This window comes from Coregonus lavaretus, assembly GCF_964263955.1.
Source record: "Coregonus lavaretus genome assembly, contig: HAP1_SCAFFOLD_467, whole genome shotgun sequence".
NCBI classification, from domain to species: Eukaryota; Metazoa; Chordata; class Actinopteri; order Salmoniformes; family Salmonidae; genus Coregonus; species Coregonus lavaretus.
In genome coordinates, this window is record NW_028166388.1 from 59,844 (window position 1) to 84,215 (window position 24,372).

At 45.6% G+C, this 24,372-nt stretch overlaps 1 protein-coding gene across 1 annotated transcript in view; it reads right to left on the reverse strand.

The window, feature by feature from the left end:
• LOC311114786 (talin-2) overlaps positions 1-24,372 on the reverse strand; it is a 119,414-nt gene that overhangs the window by 13,977 nt on the left and 81,065 nt on the right. The window contains exons 22-46 of the mRNA XM_084190024.1: positions 23,040-23,206; positions 20,360-20,488; positions 18,562-18,675; positions 18,288-18,401; positions 17,894-18,028; positions 17,574-17,702; positions 17,344-17,446; positions 16,054-16,262; positions 14,828-14,947; positions 14,369-14,566; positions 11,205-11,344; positions 10,504-10,597; positions 10,053-10,142; positions 9,725-9,847; positions 9,253-9,396; positions 8,789-8,950; positions 8,556-8,696; positions 8,183-8,364; positions 7,530-7,662; positions 7,169-7,270; positions 6,696-6,866; positions 5,912-6,058; positions 1,246-1,347; positions 806-925; positions 429-575 (exon numbers count right to left, since the gene is read on the reverse strand). Coding sequence (XP_084046150.1) covers positions 429-575; positions 806-925; positions 1,246-1,347; positions 5,912-6,058; positions 6,696-6,866; positions 7,169-7,270; positions 7,530-7,662; positions 8,183-8,364; positions 8,556-8,696; positions 8,789-8,950; positions 9,253-9,396; positions 9,725-9,847; positions 10,053-10,142; positions 10,504-10,597; positions 11,205-11,344; positions 14,369-14,566; positions 14,828-14,947; positions 16,054-16,262; positions 17,344-17,446; positions 17,574-17,702; positions 17,894-18,028; positions 18,288-18,401; positions 18,562-18,675; positions 20,360-20,488; positions 23,040-23,206 — 3,416 coding nt within the window. The remainder of the gene's footprint in view (positions 1-428; positions 576-805; positions 926-1,245; positions 1,348-5,911; positions 6,059-6,695; positions 6,867-7,168; positions 7,271-7,529; positions 7,663-8,182; positions 8,365-8,555; positions 8,697-8,788; positions 8,951-9,252; positions 9,397-9,724; positions 9,848-10,052; positions 10,143-10,503; positions 10,598-11,204; positions 11,345-14,368; positions 14,567-14,827; positions 14,948-16,053; positions 16,263-17,343; positions 17,447-17,573; positions 17,703-17,893; positions 18,029-18,287; positions 18,402-18,561; positions 18,676-20,359; positions 20,489-23,039; positions 23,207-24,372) is intronic.

Below are 24,372 nucleotides of genomic sequence, written 5' to 3' on the forward strand. Positions count from 1 at the left end.
CCCCAATGTTTCACTGCACTGATTTAGTGCCAGTGGAATACTTATCATGTATTATTAAACAGGATTGACTGGAGACCCTGGCTCTACCGGAGGCCCTAAAGTAAAACTGTAATGGTGTTACAGATGTTTCTAAAATACTACTAGACATTCCTTTAAAGTTGCAGTGGTGAACCTGTAGGCAGGCCTAGAGATTATGTAGTCGTTTTAAAGTTCAATTTCTATTTCAATTCAAGAGATTAATCAACATTCAATTCAACAACCCAAAATTGTATTTATTTTCAAAGAAGATTTTTATTTTCATTACTCAAATTCCAATTGACTTCTTGAATTGATGGGAGTTGAAAAGGAATTGATCCCACATCAGGTGTATGGTCAACCAGGTATGTGACACTTTATTGGGATGGAAGACCTCTCCTACAGTACAGTACCTTCTCTGTGACGGTGCGGGCACACTCGATGAGCTCTCTCTTGGTGTAGCTGTCTGAGGGGGTGATCTGCAGCGCTCCAGCCTTCTGCACCAGGAAGATACAGCCATGACCCAGCTCCTGGACACGAGTCTTGATCTGGAAACCTATCTGGAGGGAGACAGAACCAGCATAGAAGAAACCAATCAACCCAAGACATAACTTCATGCTAACCTAATAAGGTGACAAAATAAAGATGTATTTGAATACTCCCTGGTTGTACATTTGGTACCAGGTTTGTTGAGTAGAAAGCAGATTAGAGTGACATAGTAGTCAAATTGGGACAATAAAGATGGTGGATAGATGGAAGGATAGATGGATTGACAGCAGTGGTTGGATACCTCCTCGGGTTCTGCAGTGTGCGCTGCAAGACGTCCCTGCAGGGCCAGCTGGCTGTAGTCTGTGGTCACCTGAGAGGCCAGACCCCCCAGCTCCTCTGGACACGTCACAGACTTGGTCATCTAGAGGGCAGAGAGACCAGTCAACATTAACACTTCCTGAATCCTTGAAAGTAATAGAGAAAACTGTACAACACAGAGCCTGCTGGAAGAAGTTTGTGGATGACCTGTGGTCCACAGGGAGAAAAAGGGGTTAAGTCAAGTCCTGAAACAAGACATGTTTGGATAATTTTTTCAAAAAATGTTGGCTATGTTACCGCAAAGCACTTTGTGACAAATATTGTCGTAAAAAGGGCTTTATAAATACAATTATATTGATTGACTGCTCTAGAGATAAATAGTAAAACAAAAATTAAAACATATTTCTGTCTGAATCCATTTACCATTTCCTGGGCGGTGACAGCGATGGCCTTGGAGTATTTCACCATGGTAGTCTGGTAGTCTACAAACGATCCTTCTGGTTCAGGAGAAGTCCCCTCGTCCAGCTGAGGAGAGGAAACACAAACATAGAAAAAGCCTTATTCAACCTAACATTAACCCTTATTCAAACATTTAAAAAAACATTCTAACCCCCCCCATAAAATCGAGCCTTAATCAACCAAACATTAGGCTAACCCTTATTCAACCAAACACACAAAACCTTATTCTAAACAAAAACCAACCCCTATTTAACCAAAAATTAACTCTTATTCAATCAAACAATAAACAATCATATTCTAACCCCCCCCCCCAAAAAAAAAAAGTATTAATCCTTATTCAACCAAACATTAGGCTAACCCTTATTCAACCAAACATACAAAACCTTATTCTAACCAAAAACCAAACCTTATTCAACCAAACATAAAACCCTTAAATCAACCTGCATTATCAACTCCCTTGTCATACTGATCTGTTTTAACATACTGCCTTACTAATGTCTTCCTGGCAAAGTATCCATCCACCTTTATAATCTGATAATGAATATGCACACCTAGCACATTTAAATCCATGATTAGCCCAACAGAATATGTGCATCAGTCTGTAAATCTACTGTCACTAATTAGACACCTGTCATTACGATGTCAGCCACTGTTCCACATCAACACAGAGTAAGATAGAAATGGTTCCCAAATGGATGCTTCTGGCAAGCTCGCTGGAATGTGTACTGACGATAATAGTGATTGATTGGTATCCACTAATGTTATATCCTGTAATTCACCTCCACTACAAATGCAGATTAAAGAATGCTGTCATCTCAGTGAATTATCTCAACAGATTATCCCCATTTAATCAAGTCAGACACATTTATTCTTACTTAGAGTTCATAGTAATGTACATTAATGATTCAATAAGAGCATCGATGATGTCGTCCCCACAGTGACCGTACGTACATACCCCAACCAAGAGCCATGGATTACAGGAAACATCCGCACTGAGCTAAAAGGGTAGAGCTGCCGCTTTCAAGGAGCGGGACTCTAACCCGGACGCTTATAAGAAATCCCGCTATGCCCTCCGACGAACCATCAAACAGGCAAAGAGTCAATACAGGACTAAGATTGAATCGTACTACACCGGCTCTGACGTTCGTCGGATGTGGCAGGGCTTGAAAACTATTACAGACTACAAAGGGAAGCACAGCCGCGAGCTGCCCAGTGACACAAGACTTCCAGACGAGCTAAACCACTTCTATGCTCACTTCGAGGCAAGCAACACTGAAGCATGCATGAGAGCACCAGCTGTTCCGGATGACTATGTGATCATGCTCTCCGTAGCCGATGTGAGTAAGACTTTTAAGCAGGTCAACATTCACAAGGCCGCAGGGCCAGACGGATTACCAGGACGTGTACTCCGAGCATGTGCTGACCAACTACAGGAAAAAAAAGAGGACTGAGAACGCCCCCATTCTCATCGACGGGGCTGTAGTGGAACAGGTTGAGAGCTTCAAGTTCCTTGGTGTCCACATCACCAACGAACTATCATGGTCCAAACACACCAAGACAGTCGTGAAGAGGGCACGACAAAGCCTATTCCCCCTCAGGAGACTAAAAAGATTTGGCATGGGTCCTCAGATCCTCAAAAAATTCTACAGCTGCACCATCGAGAGCATCCTGACTGGTTGCATCACCGCCTGGTATGGCAACTGCTTGGCCTCTGACCGCAAGGCACTACAGAGGGTAGTGCGTACGGCCCAGTACATCACTGGGGCAAAGCTCCCTGCCATCCAGGACCTCTATACCAGGCGGTGTCAGAGGAAGGCCCTCAAAATTGTCAAAGACTCCAGCCACCCTAGTCATAGACTGTTCTCTCTGCTACCGCACGGCAAGCGGTACCGGAGTGCCAAGTCTAGGTCCAAAAGACTTCTCAACAGCTTCTACCCCCAAGCCATAAGACTCCTGAACAGCTAATCATGGCTACCCGGACTATTTGCACTGCCCCCCCACCCCATCCTTTTTACGCTGCTGCTACTCTGTTAAGTATTTATGCATAGTCACTTTAACTCTACCCACATGTACATATTACCTCAACTACCTCAACTAGCCGGTGCCCCCGCACATTGACTATGCAACGGTACCCCCCTGTATATATAGCCTCCCTACTGTCACTTTATTTTACTGTATATATAGCCTCCCTACTGTCACTTTATTTTACTTCTGCTCTTTTTTTCTCAACACTTTTTTGTTGTTGTTTTATTCTTACTTTTTTGTTTAAAATAAATGCACTGTTGGTTAAGGGCTGTAAGTAAGCATTTCACTGTAATGTCTGCACCTGTTGTATTCGGCGCATGTGACCAATAAAATTTGATTTGATTTGATTTGATTTGAACTGGCAAGTGTCTTCACTGACATTTTCAACATGTCCCTGACTGAGTCTGTAATACCAACATGTTTCAAGCAGACCACCATAGTCCCCGTGCCCAAGGACTCTAAGATAACCTGCCTAAATGACTACCGACCCGTAGCACTGACGTCTGTAGCCATGAAGTGCTTTGAAAGGCTGGTCATGGCTCACATCAACACCATTATCCCAGAAACCCTAGACCCACTCCAATTTGCATACCGCCCCAACAGATCCACAGATGATGCAATCTCTATTGCACTCCACACTGCCCTTTCCCACCTGGACAAGAGGAACACCTACGTGAGAATGCTATTCATTGACTACAGCTCAGCATTCAAGACCATAGTGCCCTCAAAGCTCATCACTAAGCTAAGGATCCTGGGACTAAACACCTCCCTCTGCAACTGGATCCTGGACTTCCTGACGGGCCGCCCCCAGGTGGTAAGGGTAGGTAATAACACATCTGCCACACTGATCCTCAACACGGGGGCCCCTCAGGGGTGCGTGCTCAGTCCCCTCCTGTACTCCCTGTTCACCCATGACTGCATGGCTTGGCACGACTCCAACACCATCATTAAGTTTGCCGACGACACAACAGTGGTAGGCCTGATCACCGACAACGATGAGACAGCCTATAGGGAGGAGGTCAGAGACCTGGCCGTGTGGTGCCAGGATAACAACCTCTCCCTCAACGTGACCAAGACAAAGGAGATGATTGTGGACTACAGGGAAAAAAAGAGGACTGAGCACGCCCCCATTCTCATCGACGGGGCTGTAGTTGAACAGGTTGAGAGCTTCAAGTTCCTTGGTGTCCACATCACCAACGAACTATCATGGTCCAAACACACCAAGACAGTCGTGAAGAGGGCACGACAAAGCCTATTCCCCCTCAGGAGACTGAAAAGATTTGGCATGGGTCCTCAGATCCTCAAAAAATTCTACAGCTGCACCATCGAGAGCATCCTGACTGGTTGCATCACCGCCTGGTATGGCAACTGCTTGGCCTCCGACCGCAAGGCACTACAGAGGGTAGTGCGTACGGCCCAGTACATCACTGGGGCCAAGCTTCCTGCCATCCAGGACCTCTATACCAGGCAGAGGAAGGCCCTCAAAATTGTCAAAGACTCCAGCCACCCTAGTCATAGACTGTTCTCTCTGCTACCGCACGGCAAGCAGTACCGGAGTGCCAAGTCTAGGTCCAAAAGACTTCTCAACAGCTTCTACCCCCAAGCCATAAGACTCCTGAACAGCTAATCATGGCTACCCGGACTATTTTCACTGCCCCCCCCCACCCCATCTTTTTACGCTGCTGCTACTCTGTTAATTATTTATGCATAGTCACTTTAACTCTACCCACATGTACATATTACTTCAACTACCTCAACTAGCCGGCGCCCCCGCACATTGACTCTGCATCAGTACCCCCCTGTATATATAGCCTCCCTACTGTTATTTTATTTTACTTCTGCTCTCTTTTTCCTCAACACTTTTTTGTTGTTTTATTCTACTTTTTTATAAAAAATAAATGCACTGTTGGTTAAGGGCTGTAAGTAAGCATTTCACTGTAATGTCTGCACCTGTTGTATTTGGCGCATGTGGCCAATAAAATTTGATTTGATTCACGACATAAACCGCAGCATAGATGCAGATCGAATTGGAGACAAAACACAGCACGTCTGAGATTCTACAGCTTGCCCAGAGCACTTGTTCAGAGAGAGAGAGATCGAGATAGAGAAGGGACAGGAAGAAAGAGAAAGAGAGAGATGCAACAAGCTGTTTTAACATTCAAGGCTTCCTCTTCCTACACAGCCAAGGATATTGATTATTTACAATAATGGCAAAAGCACTCTCTATCCTTCTCATTGCCAGTCTTACAATAGTATGTTGACACGGAGCTGTGTTGCTGCGTCTTCCTCTCACCCTGCCCATGGCCTCAGCGATGGAGTCCACCATGCCCCCCACACCCCACTCATCCTGCCCTCCGTCACCCCAACACACCCTGCCCATGGCCTGAGCGATGGAGTCCACCATGCCCCCCACACCCCATTGATCCTGCCCTCCGTCACCCCAACTCACCCTGCCCATGGCCTCATCGATAGAATCCACCATGCCCCCCACACCCCACTCATCCTGCCCTCCGTCACCCCAACACACCCTGCCCATGGCCTCATCGATAGAATCCACCATGCCCCCCACACCCCACTCATCCTGCCCTCCGTCACCCCAACTCACCCTGCCCATGGCCTCAGCGATGGAGTCCACCATGCCTCCCACCATACCCCCTTCACTGGCAGCCTCGTTCAGGGTCACCATGATGTCATCCACCGCCTCCCTCATCAGCTGAGCAGCCTCCGCTATGGCATCATGGGTATGGGAAGCCTTCATACAGACAGAGACATAGGTTAGACTACTAGTCTTCACTTCCAAGGTTACATTTAGAAAAGTCTATATATTATTAATTATTGTTCAAACAATAGATGTATTAGTTCTAAGCAATTGCTTAGGTTATATTGCATAATCAATAAAGATGAGGTGAGTTTCCCCCTTGTGTTGTAAAGCACTTTGAGCAATTTATAAATCCAATCAATTAAAGTTGTTGTAATGTGTAATGATGGGAGGTTTTACATAGCGTTATTTTCAAAGACCCAAACTCCTGTGGTGGTTCACCCTGGGGTAGGGCTGAGCCATGTTTCGTATTTTAAGGTAGACTGGTATGGATCCACATACCGGTATGGATTTTTACAATACGGTCTATGATGATAGGTTGATACAGTGCTAAATAAATGAAAAGTTGGACTACTTCACTGTCAGTTTTGTCCTACTTAAGTATAAAACAATTAGAATGGAGAAAGCCCATTAAAAACACTTATAATTCATTTGTTGCCATCCTAGGGGCATGCACTACTAATAAAACATATTTAGAACTTGTGTTATTCAGATACTTTAAAATACCATCATAAATTAGAAAAATATTGTGACATGACATTTTGGCCATATTGCCCATATTTACCCATACCTTGGGGTTTCCTCCGCCCTCCTTGGCTGCGTAGATCATCTGCAGGGCGGACTCTGCCATGGTCTTAGTCTGGTCCAGGAAGGTCATCTGCTGCTGGTGGTCCTGCAGCTTGGATGCCACGCCCACCGACGCCATGATCAGAGGCTCAAAGTAGCCTGCCAGCTGGGTCACCTGGGAAAGACAGGGGTCAAGGTTAATGTGTTAGACTGACTATTGTTGCGTTCCAGATCGTCATTTATTGCAGTCAAGCATGTGTATTGCAGTCACAATGTTCAGGTGGGGGTTGTCATTTTTTGCAGCTGCGCTGCAGATTACAAGATCTCGCAACACCTGGAGAAGTGTTTAGTGATCTTCTGGGATGTGTAGCACAACTGCAAAAAATAAAACACACCTTGGAATGCAGCCATTGACTGCACCTGACAAGGTGATTTGGACCTAGTATTGGTAACAGTGATGATGCTGCAACTAGTTACCTTGTGTCCTAGTTGGGCAGCCTCCCCTCTGGCGGCTGTAGATATTGGGTCGATCAGGTAGCCAATCTCTTGCACTGTGGACGACAGCTGCTCTTGCAAGGCCTGATGGGATTGGCCAGAGTAAAATAATCAAATCTCAACATTGATCATTATGCAAGGCAAGTTCTGACACTCCCTGTCCAAACTGCTTTTAACTTCATTAAAATCAAAGATCTGTAGCCCACTAATGGACAGAGAGATTGAGAGAGAGATAGGTAAAGGGAGAGAAGGATGGAGAACGAGAGAGCGAGAGAAAGCAAGAGAGAGAGGGGGGTTGCCTGTGCATCAGCAGAGTGTGCAGTGTCTCATTAGTGATCAGTACCTCCAGTGAGATGTCATCCCTGCTGGCCAGGTTCTGGCTGACTGCGGCTAGCGAGGCCTGCTCAATGTTCCGAATACATCTGTTGATGTTATCTATGGAGTAGTCACACTCCCTCTGGCCTGGAGCCTTGTCCCTGAGAGGAGGAGAGAGAGAAACAGGGAATAGAGAGGAAAAGAGGAATAAATATGTCAGCTTTCAGGTATCCTATAAAAACAAAGAGAGTCTCCATATGTATAACCTACAGTGCCTTCTTCAGGGTGATGCCGAAACGTTGGTGTTTTATTACCCAATAAATTACTGGGAGGTTATACATATGGAGACTCTCTGTTTTTATAGCTTACAGTTTATTCACCGTTAGTCAGCACCTCTACACTAAATAATGGTCTCTGGGTGTACGCCAGCTCATGCTTTTTATTAGCTATCAGGCATACGACAGGATCATAGAGATCTTGAGAGATGGTCAATTTTGACAAACCTTGAGTAAGCCAATCAATAGCCTTCGAGCCAAATCAGCCAATCAGAGATCAAGGATGTACATTATGGTCTTGTCCAACCCTCTGAAGGTTATTATAGCTCTGTATCATAACTTAATGAGTTCTAACAGATGTCTATGTCCAGGCCATTAAGAGGTGCAGTGCTGTCACTGTACTAACCTGATGGCCGTGATGAGACCTTTGATGGAGTCGGACACAGTCCGAGAGTGGCCAGCCAGGACTGACCAGGTGGGCGGGTCTTTGGGGTTAATAACCAGTGAACGTGCAGTCTTCAGCAGGTGGGTGGAGCTGTCCAGCATGGAGCGAGCTGATTGGAGGATGGGCTCCTGAGCAGCAGAGCCCTGCACATAAACAAACGAAAGATGAACATCTCCATGACAACCATGAAAAATAAACTGTTTAACGTAAACGTTTTCTACACCCACAATGTCATTGCAGTTTGTCTCACAGAGTTCAATATAAGGTTTCAACTTTCACACAAGTTGAACGGAGTACCATGTTTAGAAATGGCCAGAAGTCTGTACAGTCATACCTCATTGCTGATCTGAGCAGGGACGCTGGCAAACTCTGGATTAGACGCAAACGCTGTGAGGTTCTCAACAGCCTCTATGAGTGGAGCTGTCGCCACCAGACACGTGTTCCTGTTCTCCTGAGAGAAATCCCCATCCAGAGCCTAGAGAGAAAGACATTAAGAAACATAGAAATACACACATAATGGGCCAGTCTGTCAGTTAAAAAAAAACTAATTGGAGTCCGCAATCTTACCTTTATAGTTTTAACCAGGTTGGCTGTGCTGTTGGCCACCTCCTTGGCAGACTGGACAAAGTGCCTCTTGGCTGTGGGGTTGGCCGTCTTGGAGGAGGCCAGGCGACAGGCGTTGCACAGAGCTGACGTGTGCTTCGCTACGATGGTGGCAGACGACAGCACCTGGAAAAACCCACCATAACATAGTCTCAGAAAGCCATACCCTAAACCGGAACATTGGTACGTGGTGGGAGGCAACCCGGGTGTCTAGACAGACAAATCATAACACATCAGATGAAGGACAACAACAAATCAGCAGCTAGTGATGATTTTTCTAAAGTAGATGACAAGAGGTAAACATGACAAAGGGAGCAGCTGATTGCTCATAAACATCTCATTTCAATAGGCTCTTCATATCAACCAAACCTGACTAGTTAGTAAACAAACAAAACCAAACAAACCTGTGTTATTATGTCCCAACTGACCTGTGAGGGGCTGCTGTCCGGATCCACCAGGTTCTGACAGGCCATCTGGATCGCCTGATTGGCTCGTGCAAACTGGATGGGGTCGACCAATCCCTGATGCCCTGCCTGACTGTTGGGGTCAGACACGCCCACCAGGTAGGAGGCCTGAGGAGAGGAGGAGAGATATCAACACACTGTGGCACCAGACGTGGGTCTCATAGTAGCAGAAAACAGGTAGGCTAGAATGTTATAAAATAGCAGCTTTTTACTGAAGACACCATCTGGTCTACCCACAGATGGACAAAGCCAACTCATGTGTGGTATATTGATGTAGTAAGGGAAAACCCTGAAATGGTCAGTAGTGGAAAAACAGCACAGCACTCCCTAGCTCAAGCAGAGAGCACACATAGGGTGCTCACATATTCACACATGATGATGACACACAGTATGTCTGGTAGGTCCAGAGCAGATACTTAGTCGCATGTGTCCTCACCTGTCCTGCAGCCTCAGTGAGCCCACACAGGGCCTTGGAGGCCACTCCCACACAGTCCCCAAACGCTGGCACGTCCCCGGTTTTACAGTTCTGAGAAATGCCAGCCATGGACTCTCCCAGGACCTGAAAGAACAGGGGGAACAGAGGAAGAGAGCAGGAGAAGAAAGGGAGGGATTAGAAGTTAAGCTGTTGCATTCCTCAGCCAGGCAGGTCACCGCTCTTTCTCCCCTCGCCCTCCCATCTCTCCACCTCTCCTCCTTTCCATCTGTCTGGAGGTTGTGGTTATGTTTGCTCGTTCAGCAGCGCTCAGGGTCGTGGCCCTCCCTACCTTGGAGTTCTCCATGACGCTCTCGATGCAGTCGAAGTAGGAGAGGTCGCTGACTGGCTCGTTGGGGTTGGCCAGCATTCCTTTCACCGCCTGAGAGGAGAGGGAAAACATCTCTTAAAATCTAGAGAAGGGAACTGGCTAATTTAACTAAAACCAGAGAAACCCATTATAGATTAAATTAAATGAGCTACATGAAAACAGAAAGATCATTATTAGGGAGTAAACATTGTCCTGGAGCACTCCCACAATCTATACTATTCAACATTTAAACATAACCCACTTTAATGATGCTATTATCCCATCTCTCATAACAACAAAGGCTGCAACAGATGACACTGCTTTTACTAACACCATTACTGCTCCAACTAACACTCCTGCTACCACCACTATGACTGCAGCTGTTATCAGTAAAGCTAATGTTATTGATGTAAGTTGTTGATGTTGATGGTACCTCCAGCTCTCGTAAGGCATTGTCACACTCTTTCTGTCCCGGGGCCTGCTGAGTGGCCAGTGTGATTAGCTGGTTAATGCTCTCTGTCACTGCTCTGAAACACAAGATGGGAGGGAAAGGAGCGAGAGAGAGTGAGAGCGAGAGCGAGAGAGAGAGAGGAAAAGTTCAAAATGAGAGGCACTTAGACCAGCGTTCAGCTCCATTACACAAACACAAGGTCCCAGGCTCCATTGGTTCCAAATCTAATAAGGTGCACTGGGTCCCTCTGGTCTCTCCCCCCTTCCTCATCCCTCCTTCTCTCTCTCTTCAGTGAGCCAGTCAAACATTTCAGTCACACCTCCCTCCCTCCCTCTTAAACTTCCAATTACCAGACAGGAAATTAACAGCCTCCACAAGCCTGAAGGGAGACAGCACTTCATCTACCACCTAGGAGGACATTTCTGCTGTGAAGTGGAGCTATACTGGAGGTGTGAGAGTGAGGAGCGCATGTGTGTCACATCAAAAGCCTTGCCCCTTCCTTAGGCACAGTGAAACCTCCCATTGCTTTGGCCCTGGCATAAGTTTATTGTAACACATTGCAAACGTTGAATGAACTGTTGGTGGAAAATCTCTTGTTCTAAATCAAACATGACATAATAAATAACCAATCAACAGGTGTGGTATTTTGAGAGCCCACATAGAGGGTAGTGTATGGTAGGTACCTTGCAGCAGCAGCCAGAAGGTTCTTGGCGTTAGCCGCCCCAGGGTCTACAGACAGAGACTTGGCTGCCAGGAGCAGCTTGCTGGAAGCCATGGAGATGTTCTTCAGGTTGCCTATCACCTGGATCTGGTCATCTTTCCTCTACAACATCCACAGTAAAATCACCAATTATTAGAAGTCCTGAACACTAGTTGTAACTCAATCGTATATAAAAGTCAGACAGAAATGTTGCTAACCTTTTAGAGGGGCTAAATGAACCCAAATCTGCCTAGTAACTGATCCATTTTTGTAGACAGATCATCTCCTCAGAGCAATGACACGGCTGTATAGCGCTAATCAATGCTGAAACAACTAGAAAATGTGACTATCCCTACCCTGGTCCTGGTACAAAACATCAGTCAGATTAATAGGAGAACGGTACCTCTGTTATTCTCTAGCTACTCCATTCTTAACATGTCCATTGTTCCCCTCAAACTCTGATCTAAACATAGATGCTATGGTTCCAACTCTGTTGCTGGCAGTCCCTGCAGTCACCTGGGTCTGATTTGGTAATCGGTGTCATGCCACTAAGATTTACTCCTTCCTCATCAGCAAGGCAGCCCGGACAAGACCTTCAACTGTCATCTTATTTAGACTAAATTTAACTGACCGCCACTCTGAGGCAATTAAATTAAATATTCTGTATCTATGAAGAAAGTTAATCAACAAATAGATTGACTGATGGTTGGCCAAGCTATGTCTTTTGAGGCCAATTGGGGAACTTTTCACCCTGCATTTTCCATCATATCAGCTTGATCAATTGTACAGTACAGTAGGGCCTTATATCCAAAAGGATTACGTAAATAAATTACAGTCACACAAAAACTCCTGTGTGGTGCCTCAGTCGTGTTCAGTAGGCACGGAACAAAACATATATATTTCTCAGAAACTGAGTGGAACTGGGAGGTACTATATGAACTGAGTGGAACGGGGAGGTACTATATGAACTGAGTGGAACGGGGAGGTACTATATGAACTGAGTGGAACGGGGAGGTACTATATGAACTGAGTGGAACGGGGAGGTACTATATGAACTGAGTGGAACGGGGAGGTACTATATGAACTGAGTGGAACGGGGAGGTACTATATGAACTGAGTGGAACGGGGAGGTACTATATGAACTGAGTGGAACGGGGAGGTACTATATGAACTGAGTGGAACAGGGAGGTACTATATGAACTGAGTGGAACAGGGAGGTACTATATGAACTGAGTGGAACGGGGAGGTACTACACTGCTAAAAAAAATAAAGGGAACACTTAAACAACACATCCTAGATCTGAATGAATGAAATAATATTGTTAAATACTTTTTTCTTTACATAGTTGAATGTGCTGACAACAAAATCACACAAAAATTATCAATGGAAATCAAATGTATCAACCCATGGAGGTCTGGATTTGGAGTCACCCTCAAAATTAAAGTGGAAAACCACACTACAGGCTGATCCAACTTTGATGTAATGTCCTTAAAACAAGTCAAAATGAGGCTCAGTAGTGTGTGTGGCCTCCACGTGCCTGTATGACCTCCCTACAACGCCTGGGCATGCTCCTGATGAGGTGGCGGATGGTCTCCAGAGAGATCTCCTCCCAGACCTGGACTAAAGCATCCGCCAACTCCTGGACAGTCTGTGGTGCAACGTGGCGTTGGTGGATGGAGCGAGACATGATGTCCCAGATGTGCTCAATTGGATTCAGGTCTGGGGAACGGGCGGGCCAGTCCATAGCATCAATTCCTTCCTCTTGCAGGAACTGCTGACACACTCCAGCCACATGAGGTCTAGCATTGTCTTGCATTAGGAGGAACCCAGGGCCAACCGCACCAGCATATGGTCTCACAAGGGGTCTGAGGATCTCATCTCGGTACCTAATGGCAGTCAGGCTACCTCTGGCGAGCACATGGAGGGCTGTGCGGCCCCCCAAAGAAATGCCACCCCACACCATGACTGACCCACCGCCAAACCGGTCATGCTGGAGGATGTTGCAGGCAGCAGAACGTTCTCCACGGCGTCTCCAGACTCTGTCATGTCTGTCACATGTGCTCAGTGTGAACCTGCTTTCATCTGTGAAGAGCACAGGGCGCCAGTGGCGAATTTGCCAATCTTGGTGTTCTCTGGCAAATGCCAAACGTCCTGCACGGTGTTAGGCTGTAAGCACAACCCCCACCTGTGGACGTCGGGCCCTCATACCACCCTCATGGAGTCTGTTTCTGACCGTTTGAGCAGACACATGCACATTTGTGGCCTGCTGGAGGTCATTTTGCAGGGCTCTGGCAGTGCTCCTCCTGCTCCTCCTTGCACAAAGGCGGAGGTAGCGGTCCTGCTGCTGGGTTGTTGCCCTCCTACGGCCTCCTCCACGTCTCCTGATGTACTGGCCTGTCTCCTGGTAGCGCCTCCATGCTCTGGACACTACGCTGACAGACACAGCAAACCTTCTTGCCACAGCTCGCATTGATGTGCCATCCTGGATGAGCTGCACTACCTGAGCCACTTGTGTGGGTTGTAGACTCCATCTCATGCTACCACTAGAGTGAAAGCACCACCAGCATCCAAAAGTGACCAAAACATCAGCCAGGAAGCATAGGAACTGAGAAGTGGTCTGTGGTCACCACCTGCAGAACCACTTCTTTATTGGAGGTGTCTTGCTAATTGCCTATAATTTCCACCTGTTGTCTATTCCATTTGCACAACAGCATGTGAAATGTATTGTCAATCAGTGTTGCTTCCTAAGTGGACAGTTTGATTTCACAGAAGTGTGATTGTCTTGGAGTTACATTGTGTTGTTTAAGTGTTCCCTTTATTTTTTTGAGCAGTGTATATGAACTGAGTGGAACGGGGAGGTACTATATGAACTGAGTGGAACAGGGAGGTACTATATGAACTGAGTGGAACAGGGAGGTACTATATGAACTGAGTGGAACGGGGAGGTACTATATGAACTGAGTGGAACAGGGAGGTACTATATGAACTGAGTGGAACAGGGAGGTACTATATGAACTGAGTGGAACAGGGAGGTACTATATGAACTTGTCAATAAGAAATGCACATTTTGGTTTTCCATTACTATTGTGTGCCCTAATGAACATTTTCCAGGTTCAGTACCACACAGACAGAGCACTGTGACTGCACCTGGGTGTGCCCAGCCATCTCAATGCCGGCATCCAAGAACTCATCAAAGTCTTCGCTGAACTTCCCAGAAGCGTCTGCGAGCTGGGTGCTGGAGCCACGGGAGGCGTGGACCACGTCTCCTGCTGATTGGTTCAGATCTGCTGCCGTCTGGTTCAGCTCGCTCTGGGCCTCCTGGAACGACTTGGTGGATGGAGGGAGCTACAGAGAGAGAGAGAGAGAGAGAGAGAAAGATAAGAGATAGAGAAAAACAGAGAGAGACAACAGAAAGACAGGCATAGCGAATCAGTGTTTAGGTTGTGGTGCAATAAATATATGTTTGGTGTAAAAACATTAGATAAGTGTTAGACCTAGCAGCAGTTTTAAATCCATAAATGGGTGATTAACTCTGGGGTAATCAGTGGCTTTACGTGAATGTTTATTCAATAAACTCATCTTTACTTAAGGAAGTGTAGAACTCACCGTTTCTCCCAGCAGTTTCTTGCTGGCCTCTCCAATGTTCCTGAGGGCCATGTCCACATCTTTCTGACCAGGCAGGCAGTTGACACAGTTATTCAGAGAGTGGGACACAGCCTTGGCCACCTGAAACAGAGAGAACAGGTGTGTGTGAGCACGAGTGTACGTGTGTGCGCGCGCTTGCGTGTGTGTCAAGTGTGATCATTTGTGCGTGAACTGAGGTGTTTTCCACAGCAGTGACGTTGTTGAGCTGCAATCACAATCTTAAAATGCTAATGAGCCAAGAAGCATAGCGGAGTAATTGATGTTACTAATTTGCACTTCTGTTTCCAACAGAACATATGCCAACCAATATGTCTGTGTCCCTGTGGGGCCTAGCAGCAGAACATGAGTCGTGCTGCTGAAAGGATTACTGAATGCACAACTAGGACTACCTGAAAATATACAAATGGACACAATTGAAGCCTTTTATTTAGTCAGATTTGAAAGAGTTAATCATCCAAAGAGGAATTCAAGGACTCACACACAGTTGATTTAATTGGATTCCATTCATTGGATTCCATTCAAAACCAAAGCGATCTTAGACACCATGTAAAATGGGCCCTATTTCTCTCTCATTTGCAAAGGAACAGAACAAACACCACAATACTTTGTCCAGTCTGTCTCTTTATCTCCATCTATAGATGCATCATTTATTCATCTGGTGGGAAGGATATATGGGGAGGACTATGCATTCATATTTGATGTGTGCTTAAGGCTGTACATCTCCTTCTACAGCAGCAGGAGGAGGAATACCTCACTGTGTTTGACAGGTGATCAATGTTATGTTCAGCTGGGCTGATAAAACGTAAACTATTATTTGTCTATGAAAAGTTAATCATTTTATTATTCACAACCAGGTACTGTAGTGTGAGAAGTGATCTGTGGAAGCACTCCAATAAAAATAGTTGCCTCTCACTTGGCCTTCACTGTAACACAAGCCAAGACTTTCTGAATAAAAGTGGTGACATTAAAACACAAGTAGCCCTTTGGTTCTGTAACTAAAAAGGCACCAACCACAGTCCACTCCATTCAGACAGAGCACAATTATACAACAAGACTGAACAGATGGAAAATATGGACATTAGCAGAGCCATATACATACACATAGCAGAGCCTTTTATAGAGATATCCAGTAGCTTCATCCCTATATGGATGCTCTGCACGTTATTGTACTGAAGTCCCCCACTCACCTGGGCTAGCCTCTGCTGGCTCTCTGCGTCGCCGGGGGAGACCAGGGCCTGCTTGGCCTCGTGGATCAGCATGGCAGAGCCTTCCATAACATCACGGGCTGAATCCAACATGGCCGCCGCTGCCTGAGGGTTGGTGGTAGAGGCTGCCACACCCCTTGCTGCCTGGGCTAGAGTCTTCAGGGCCTGGGCTGTCTCTCTGGCTGCTACCCCTGGAGGCAAATATACAAATGGTGAGTAGGGTTAGGAATGTTACAAACAAAGAAGAGTTATTACGGAATAAGCATATGCTGCAAGTAGCTCTCTTCTGCCGCACGGCAAGTTCTCTCTTCTGCCGCACGGCAAGCGGTACCGATGCATCTGGAACCAACAGGACCCCGAACAGCTTCTACTCCCAAGCCATAAGACTACTAAATAATTAACCAAATAGCTACCCGGACATCGGCAATGACCCTCTTTGCACTAAATCGTACTTTGTACCCCTGCACATCGACTCGGTACTGGTACCCCGTGTATATAGCCAAGTTATTGTTACTCATTGTGTATGTATTCCTTGTGTTCTTATTTTTTTCTATATTTTTCTCTCTGCATTGTTGGGAAGGCCCCGTAAGTAAGCATTTCACTGTTAGTCTACCCTTGTTGTTTACGGAACATGTAACAAATAAAATTTGATTTGAATCTTAAAATGTAGCTTAAGGTAATCATGTCTCAGATGTATCACACAGCAATTGAATGAAAAGGACTTCTTACATTCAGATGCGTCGAACATCCAAATACATTCAGAACATTGAATTAAGCCTTAATAAATGCATTTTATGACCTCCGATATCCATCGCCCTCTCATGTTGACAGCGTGCTATACCAGGCAGCGAGAGCCTCTGGTTTAGTTTAATAAGGTCTAAACTGCTGACTGCCTCAACAAGGGAATGGGACATTTCAGCTTCAACACAACACATTGGGGAGGAATCTAGTAAATTGAATCAGCTTGCATTACCCCATTCATCTAGACAAGCTTACTGATGGAATGTCACATCTACTGAAGCAGGGGAAGTTTTTTTTGCTTTAGTCTTTGTGCTAGTTTCCAGAGAGTAAAGGCTGAATCTAACTATCTCTACTGACCTTGAAGCTTCAAAATATGTTGAAGCTTTTAGTAACATTGTAGACAACAAAATATGTAGTAAAAGTGAAATGTGAAATATACTATTATAGACAAATCCTGGTGGTGCTAATGACTTTGTTATTTAGCTGTATTGCTCTCATTAGATTGGGAGCCCCAGGGCAGTAGTACAGTACCTGTGTAGTGTTCGTTGCCCTGTGCAGCACAGGTGAGCAGCTGAGCCATGGAGGATCCCACGGACTTGGAGGTGCTGCCCAGGTCCTGAGCACACTTCTCCAACTGCAGAGAGAACAGCACACAGTACATCAGACACCCAGACAAACAGACTCAGCAATGGATGAAAGAGTAATCACTAGAAGTAATGAAAGACGTTGATTAATTCAATGAATCATCAGATTTCCCTGACCGATTCTCCAGGTAGTGGTTTCAGCTGCCTTTCTATGGCAGCCATCTTGGCGTCTTGGAGCTCAGTCTTCAGAGTCTGGACGGCTGTGAGAGCTGAGTGGATCTCCATGGGGCCGCAGGCTTCGTGGGCCTAAAGAGCACAGGGAGAGAGCAGACCATTGAATTAGTCATTCTAGACTGACAGCTTTTAACCCATCTGAGCTGGTATTTAGTGTCAGAGTCCATCAGAAGCTGGCTAGTCTTAACAGGGGATATGTACCATCACAAAGTGACAGAGGTGAGTGACAGGTATGACTTAAGTGTGTGTGTGTGTGTGTGTACCTTCTGTGCTGCGGTTCTGAGCTCTGCCAGGCTGGTGGCCAAGTTCTTGGCACATTGACCCAGCTGCATAGCAGCGGCCTGGTCCATCACCGTGGGAACAGATGACTTCGCTGATGTCACCATCTTACTGCCAGGCTGTCATGGGAGAAACAGGAAGAGAAATGTCAAAATCATCCCTAGAAGATTAGGTTTTGTACCAGAGAATATATGTCTTTATTTGAATCTATTATGACTACCAAACACAGCCCTGCCCATGTATTAGACATCATCATCATCAATAATATACATTTAGAAGCTTTCAAGCACACACACATATCAGCACTGTACAATATATTGAGATTCCTTCATTCTATGTGTAGTGAGATTAGGAGCCAGACAAGCACCGGGGGTGTACCTGTAGGAAGTTCTGGCTGGCGATGATGAGGGCTAGCTGGGTACTGAGGTCTTCAGGCTGGACCTGGCTGCCCCTCACCCCCTGGACCAGCCGGGGAATGTGGTCTGCCACGGCCTAGAGAGCCGCACACATACGCAAACAGTCAACACACATACAGTACTGTATTCAACCACAGTTTCTATATAGCTGTAGTCAGTAGCACCATTATAGCTGTATAAATACAGTAGGCATAGAAATTGTTCAATGCAAGCATTAAGAGACATATTCCCAGCACCTTGCAGCTCTGCACCAGTTTCTGGTGAGCGGCGGTGTTCTTGTTGGAGGCTGCTGCATTCTGGGAGGCAGCGATGGTCTGGGTGGCTGCAGCTGCAGCTTGCTTGGCGGCATTCTGTTGGAATGTCACACACGTCAGGCATGTTCAGAATCTCTGCCTCGTCTAATCAAAACACACACACACAGGATTCCTCTCAAATGGTACCCTATTCCCTTTATAGTGCACCTATTTTGACCAGGGGGGCTAAAGGGAAAAGAGTGCCATTTGGGAGGCAGACAGTCTCCGTTTAGAGCCAGGGTTCCTCAGGTCAGAGATCAAATATTTGGTATGTCATCTTTAACGTCGGGCAGAAGGGTTCAAACAATTTCCTGATTTGGTATTTGGTATTTTATTAGGATCCCCATTAGCGGTTGCTAAAGCATGTGGTCCACACAAAACATGAACAATACAGAACATTAATAGCCAAGAATAGCTCAAGGACAGAACTACATCCATTTTAAAAAGGCACACGTAGCCTACATATCAATACAAACACGCACAAACTATCTAGGTCAAATAGGGGAGAGGTGTTGTGCCGTGAGGTGATGCTTTATCATTTCTTTTAAACCAGGTTTTCTGTTCATTTGAGCAGTATGAGATGGAATGCAGTTCTATGCAATAATGGCTCTATATAATACTGTACGCTTTCTTGAATTGGTTCTGGATTTGGGGACTGTGAAAAGACCCCTGGTGGCACGTCTGGTGGGGTAAGTGTGTGTGTCAGAGATGTGTGTAAGTTGAGACACCACTGTCCTCAAATGGTACTCCCGCCGGCTTTGGTCTTTGTCATGGTAGCTAGCAACGTAGGTTACACTGTTACTCCTGCAGTTCCAGACAGGGCAGGTCGCAGGGAAGAGTGGAAACAGCAACAAACAGCAGGGATCTATACAGCCACAAGCCCGGAACAATCCGCTGTCCCAGCCACAGCCTGCGTTCAAGCCCTCAAGAATACCCTGCTAGCTTGATAGGCAGCTAGCTAGCAGCTATGCCAAATAGCTCCTCAGAACCGGCCTTGGTCGGCAGGATCACTGGACAGAGAGTAGCAGTCCCAGCAACTGATGCCAACTGCGTCTCAGGATCCAAACTCAGGTAGCTAGATACTAATAAACGTTTTAATGCACTTTCAAAACACGAAACTTTCCAAAACAACAAACTGAGCTCTCCCTCATTCTGCGTTCAACAGTCATATGTAAAATGCTCCTTTTAGATTTCTGTGGATAGTAGCAAGACGATCTAAGCAAGATACTGCATGGTCTCTACTTCCATATGAAGGAAAACCTACAATCACTTCTCAGAATGTAAACAGGAAGGGAAAGGAAGTTTCTAGATCAGTTGAATGTACAGAGCGCAGACTGTAGCACTCCAAACACACTCAATAATGTCCTGTACTGTATATCCAACTGTTCTTGCATGGTTTACATCAACAGAAGTTATGACACTGGATATTAATAGCTCTAGTAATGTAATCACCTCTACACATTTCAATATTGTGGCAGATAACGTAAAGCCCCCAAAAATACAGCATATAAAATACTATTTCTAGACTTTCACTCAAAGCCTGATGTTTCCATGTGATTGACAATGTAGAGCAAGAGCTATGATGAGGAGAAGCAAGTGGATGTGCCTGCTTACTCAGCCCCAGAGCCATATACAGAGTTTTGAAAAGCCATTAACGGGACGCCATCTTGGCACCAAATTCGCCTAGCCACCCATAGCTATACTGTACATAAATGGCTCTGCCCAGCCCAATCCAACTGACCTCTAGCCTGTTAATGAGCTTCTTCTTGATGGCGTTCTGAGCTGCAGCGTTGGTGGCCACGCGTAACCCCTCAGCCGCCTCCCTCAGTCTCTGCTGCTGGTCCTCGTTTTCTGGGTATGCCGCTGCACCCTGTTTTTACACACACACACACACACCCCCGAGAGACACATACACAGACAGACATACAGACACAGAGAGACAAAGAAAGACACCTCATCCATCATTAAACTGGAACAGATGGAAATGCATCCAGGGCAATTGCTAGAGTCCAACTGTAATCATGTCCGTTTGTAATGACAGCAGCTCTTCTTTGTCTATCCATCAACATCTTGTTGATGAGGAAACGTCAAGATTCCTCTTCATTACCTCCTCCTCTGGCTCCAGCTCTCTATCCCTTTCTCTCTCTCTCTTTACCTCCCTCTTTCTCTCCTTCTCTTACTCTCCCTCTCTCCAGCTGTCTCTGATTGTATGTCACTGGGTTCAGTTCACACAAACCAATATCCCTAAGAGCCTCTCTGCGTCCTATTGTTATGTTGAGAGAATGGAGAGCAGCTAGAACCTAAGCCTCCATGCCATTTAGTTAATTAAGCAGCCAGGCGCTTCCCTCACCTGCTGCTGAATGTAACCCTCTACAGTACAGCAGCCATCTTATATCTCACAACACACACAAACAGGCTGAAAACATACCACCCACGGCCCCAACGTGATGTTTATAATAAGCCCAGACTAATGTGTAGAGACATTACACTACTAATTCCTCAAGAGTAGGAGAGGAATAATGTGATTGACTGTTGAAGTGGAAAAGGAAAACTGTTTTTTCATAACAGTGTGTCATGTTAGCCAGCCCAGTACAATCTATTATTGGGACTAGTCACTGCTTCCTGTACACCAGGTTAACTGTCACTTACCACTTATGTGTGAGCGGAAATTGTCACTGAAGGGAAAACCAATCGTATTCTAATAATAACAGGGATTGGAAATGAAACAGAGTAGTGTCTGAAATGAAACCACATGGCTTATGTCCAGATTTCTCAGCTTTGAGAGAAAGCCAAAGAAAGAGCTGCCCTCTCTTCTAACCCTACTGTGGACTCACCACTACTGACACAACCCTTTCTCTCCATGCCTCAGCAAAACCTTCTCTAACCTCAATCAATCAATTATATTATGCTTATATTAGTATCATATAATTGATTGATGTTTTGTTTTTTTGCATATCCCCCCTCAGAGAGTGGGGTCACAGCCAGGGATCAGCCATTGTTGACGTGACCCTGGAGCAATTAAGGTTAAGTGCCTTGCTCAAGGGAAGATCGACAGATTTTTCACCTTTTGGTTACTTGCCCAACGCAACTAGGGGTAGTGTTATAGCGCTAAATACAGTCCCCTTTAAGACAGTTACCAAGGAAACCATGGCTGGGCAAAGGTCTAATCCTCCATTGATAGTGATAAAGATAGCTGCTATAATGTGATTCATGTGGAATCAAAAGCATCTAACCAGCTGTAAGCTATGGCCCCATTTAGCATTCATGTTGGCAGGGACATTAATTATTGTCTGCAAGGCTGAGGAGCAGATGAAGAATCAAGTGGACTGCCTGAATAAAAGTAGACTGATATTTAACTTGACTTAACCAGGAAGCACCAAAATAGCACTGTGGAAAAAGCAACTAAGCCAACATGTTCTATTCTGCTCTGGTTTGAATGAATGTAATCAAATGCAATACAACCCCATTTGGATAACCATGTGATATCAAACATACACTGGCAGCTCTGCGAATTACAACCTGTAGTTTTTCACTGGGAAAGGCTATTTTTAGAGAAAGCACGACATAGCGACAAATAGCCAAATTCCTTCAGACCCCATTGTGATCCCTGTCCTCCTCCATTCAGTGAGAACTACTCAGTCTCTTGGTCTCTGGGTAGTGTTTAAATGTGAAGTCCACCATAGCTGGTCACAGCGGTACAATCAGTGGTACCCCAGATGTCACTGGGGGTTCATTAGTGATGAGGTCACTTCATGGGAACATGGTGATCTGAGGGACAACACGGGACATCCTGCTGCTGCCATACACGGCTCTGACTGAGACATTCTGGGATTCATAAACAGACGTCTCTCTCTAGGGACTCCAGCCGGGTCCTCTTTGCCCCAGCACATCCAGGAAGGCAACGAAAATGTCACTTTGTGTGTACAGGATGGGAAAAACTATTGACAGGACAGATCATCGGTTCTTGGAAGGAAGTTTGAGGAATTTCACTGCTCTAGTTGTGTAGAGGACGAATCAGTAAGATCCTACTTTAGTACAACCTACTTTACTAACCTTCCGTTTGGACAACTCCTTTAGTACATACATAATGGAGTATCTATGCATTCCTAGGGGGAGTCAAACGCATTCCATGGAGGGCCTAGTGTCTGCAGGTTTTTGTTTTTTCCTTTCAATTAAGACCTAGACAACCAGGTGAGGGGAGTTCCTTACTAATTAGTGACCTTAATTCATCAATCAGTTTGACATGTGCTCTAACCCCTTTCTACAAAAGAAATGAAAAGAGATCTCTGCACACTTGATCAGATGCAAGTTTCAGTGCTTAATGTTCTACGCTTTTAGTGAACAACGACCTTCATCAGACCGGTTCTGACAAAGGTTGTTGTTGACCGAAAGCTCAGCACAGTCAATAAGCCATTATGTACCTTAGCAGCTTCCACCATCCTGGCTGTGGCGTCTGCCAGTAGTTTAGCTGCAGCAAGTAGCTTCTTAGAGTTGTCAACATCCACCTCCACCTCAGCATCTGACCGCATGGCATTCACCAGGTCAGAGGTGGCCTGAGCCAGAACCCTGGCCTGACGAACCATCTCTCCTGAGAGGGGGAGACAGAGGAGAGACGGGGGAAAGAGGGGGATGGGGAGAAGTAAAGGGGGAGGCAGAAAGAGAAAGAGAGGGGGTGGAGATACTAACTTTAGGTGTCAGAGCAGCTTACCGATCACTGCACCTGTACACAGCCCTTCTGTAATTAGCCCATCCAACTACCTCATCCCCATATTGTTATTTATTTTGCTAATTTGCACCCCAGTATCTCTATTTGCACATCATCTTTTGCACATCTATCATTCCAGTGTTAATACGAAATTATAACTATTTTGCACTATGGCCTATTTATTGCCTTACCTCCATAATTTACTACATTCGCACACACTGTATATATATTTTCTGTTGTATTTTGGACTTTATGTTTTGTTTACCCCATATGTAACTCTGTGTTGTTTTTATTGCACTGCTTTATCTTGGCGAGGTCGCAGTTGTAAATGAGAACTTGTTCTCAACTGGCTTACCTGGTTAAATAAAGGTGAAATAAAAAAAAATATGTGTGAGAGAGAGAGCGAGATGTGTGTGTGTGTGTGTGTGTGTGTGAGAGGGAGGGAGGTGTGTGTGTGTGTGAGAGAGAGAGGCAGGTGTGTGTGTGTGAGAGAGAGTTGTACAACGTAAAACACCAAATAATGCATACAGAGCAGAATTAGGCCAATACCCGCTAATTGTCAAAATCCAGAAAAGAGCCGTTAAATTCTATAACAACTTAAAAGGAAACGATTCCCAAACCTTCCACAACAAAGCCATCACCTACAGAGAGATGAACTTGGAGAAGAGTCCCCTAAGTAAGCTGGTCTGTTCACAAACACAAACAGACCCCACAGAGCCCCAGGACAACAACAACAACAACAACAACAACACAATTAGACCCAACCAAATCATGAGAAAACAAAAAGAGAATTACTTGACACATTGGAAAGAACAAAAAAACTGAGCAAACTAGAATGCTATTTGGCCCTAAACAGAGAGTACACAGTGGCAGAATACCTGACCACTGTGACTGACCAAAACTTAAGGAAAGCTTTGACTATGTACAGACTCAGTGAGCATAGCCTTGCTATTGAGAAAGGCCGCCGTAGGCAGACCTGGCTCTCAAGAGAAGACAGGCTATGTGCACACTGCCCACAAAATGAGATGGAAACTGAGCTGCACTTCCTA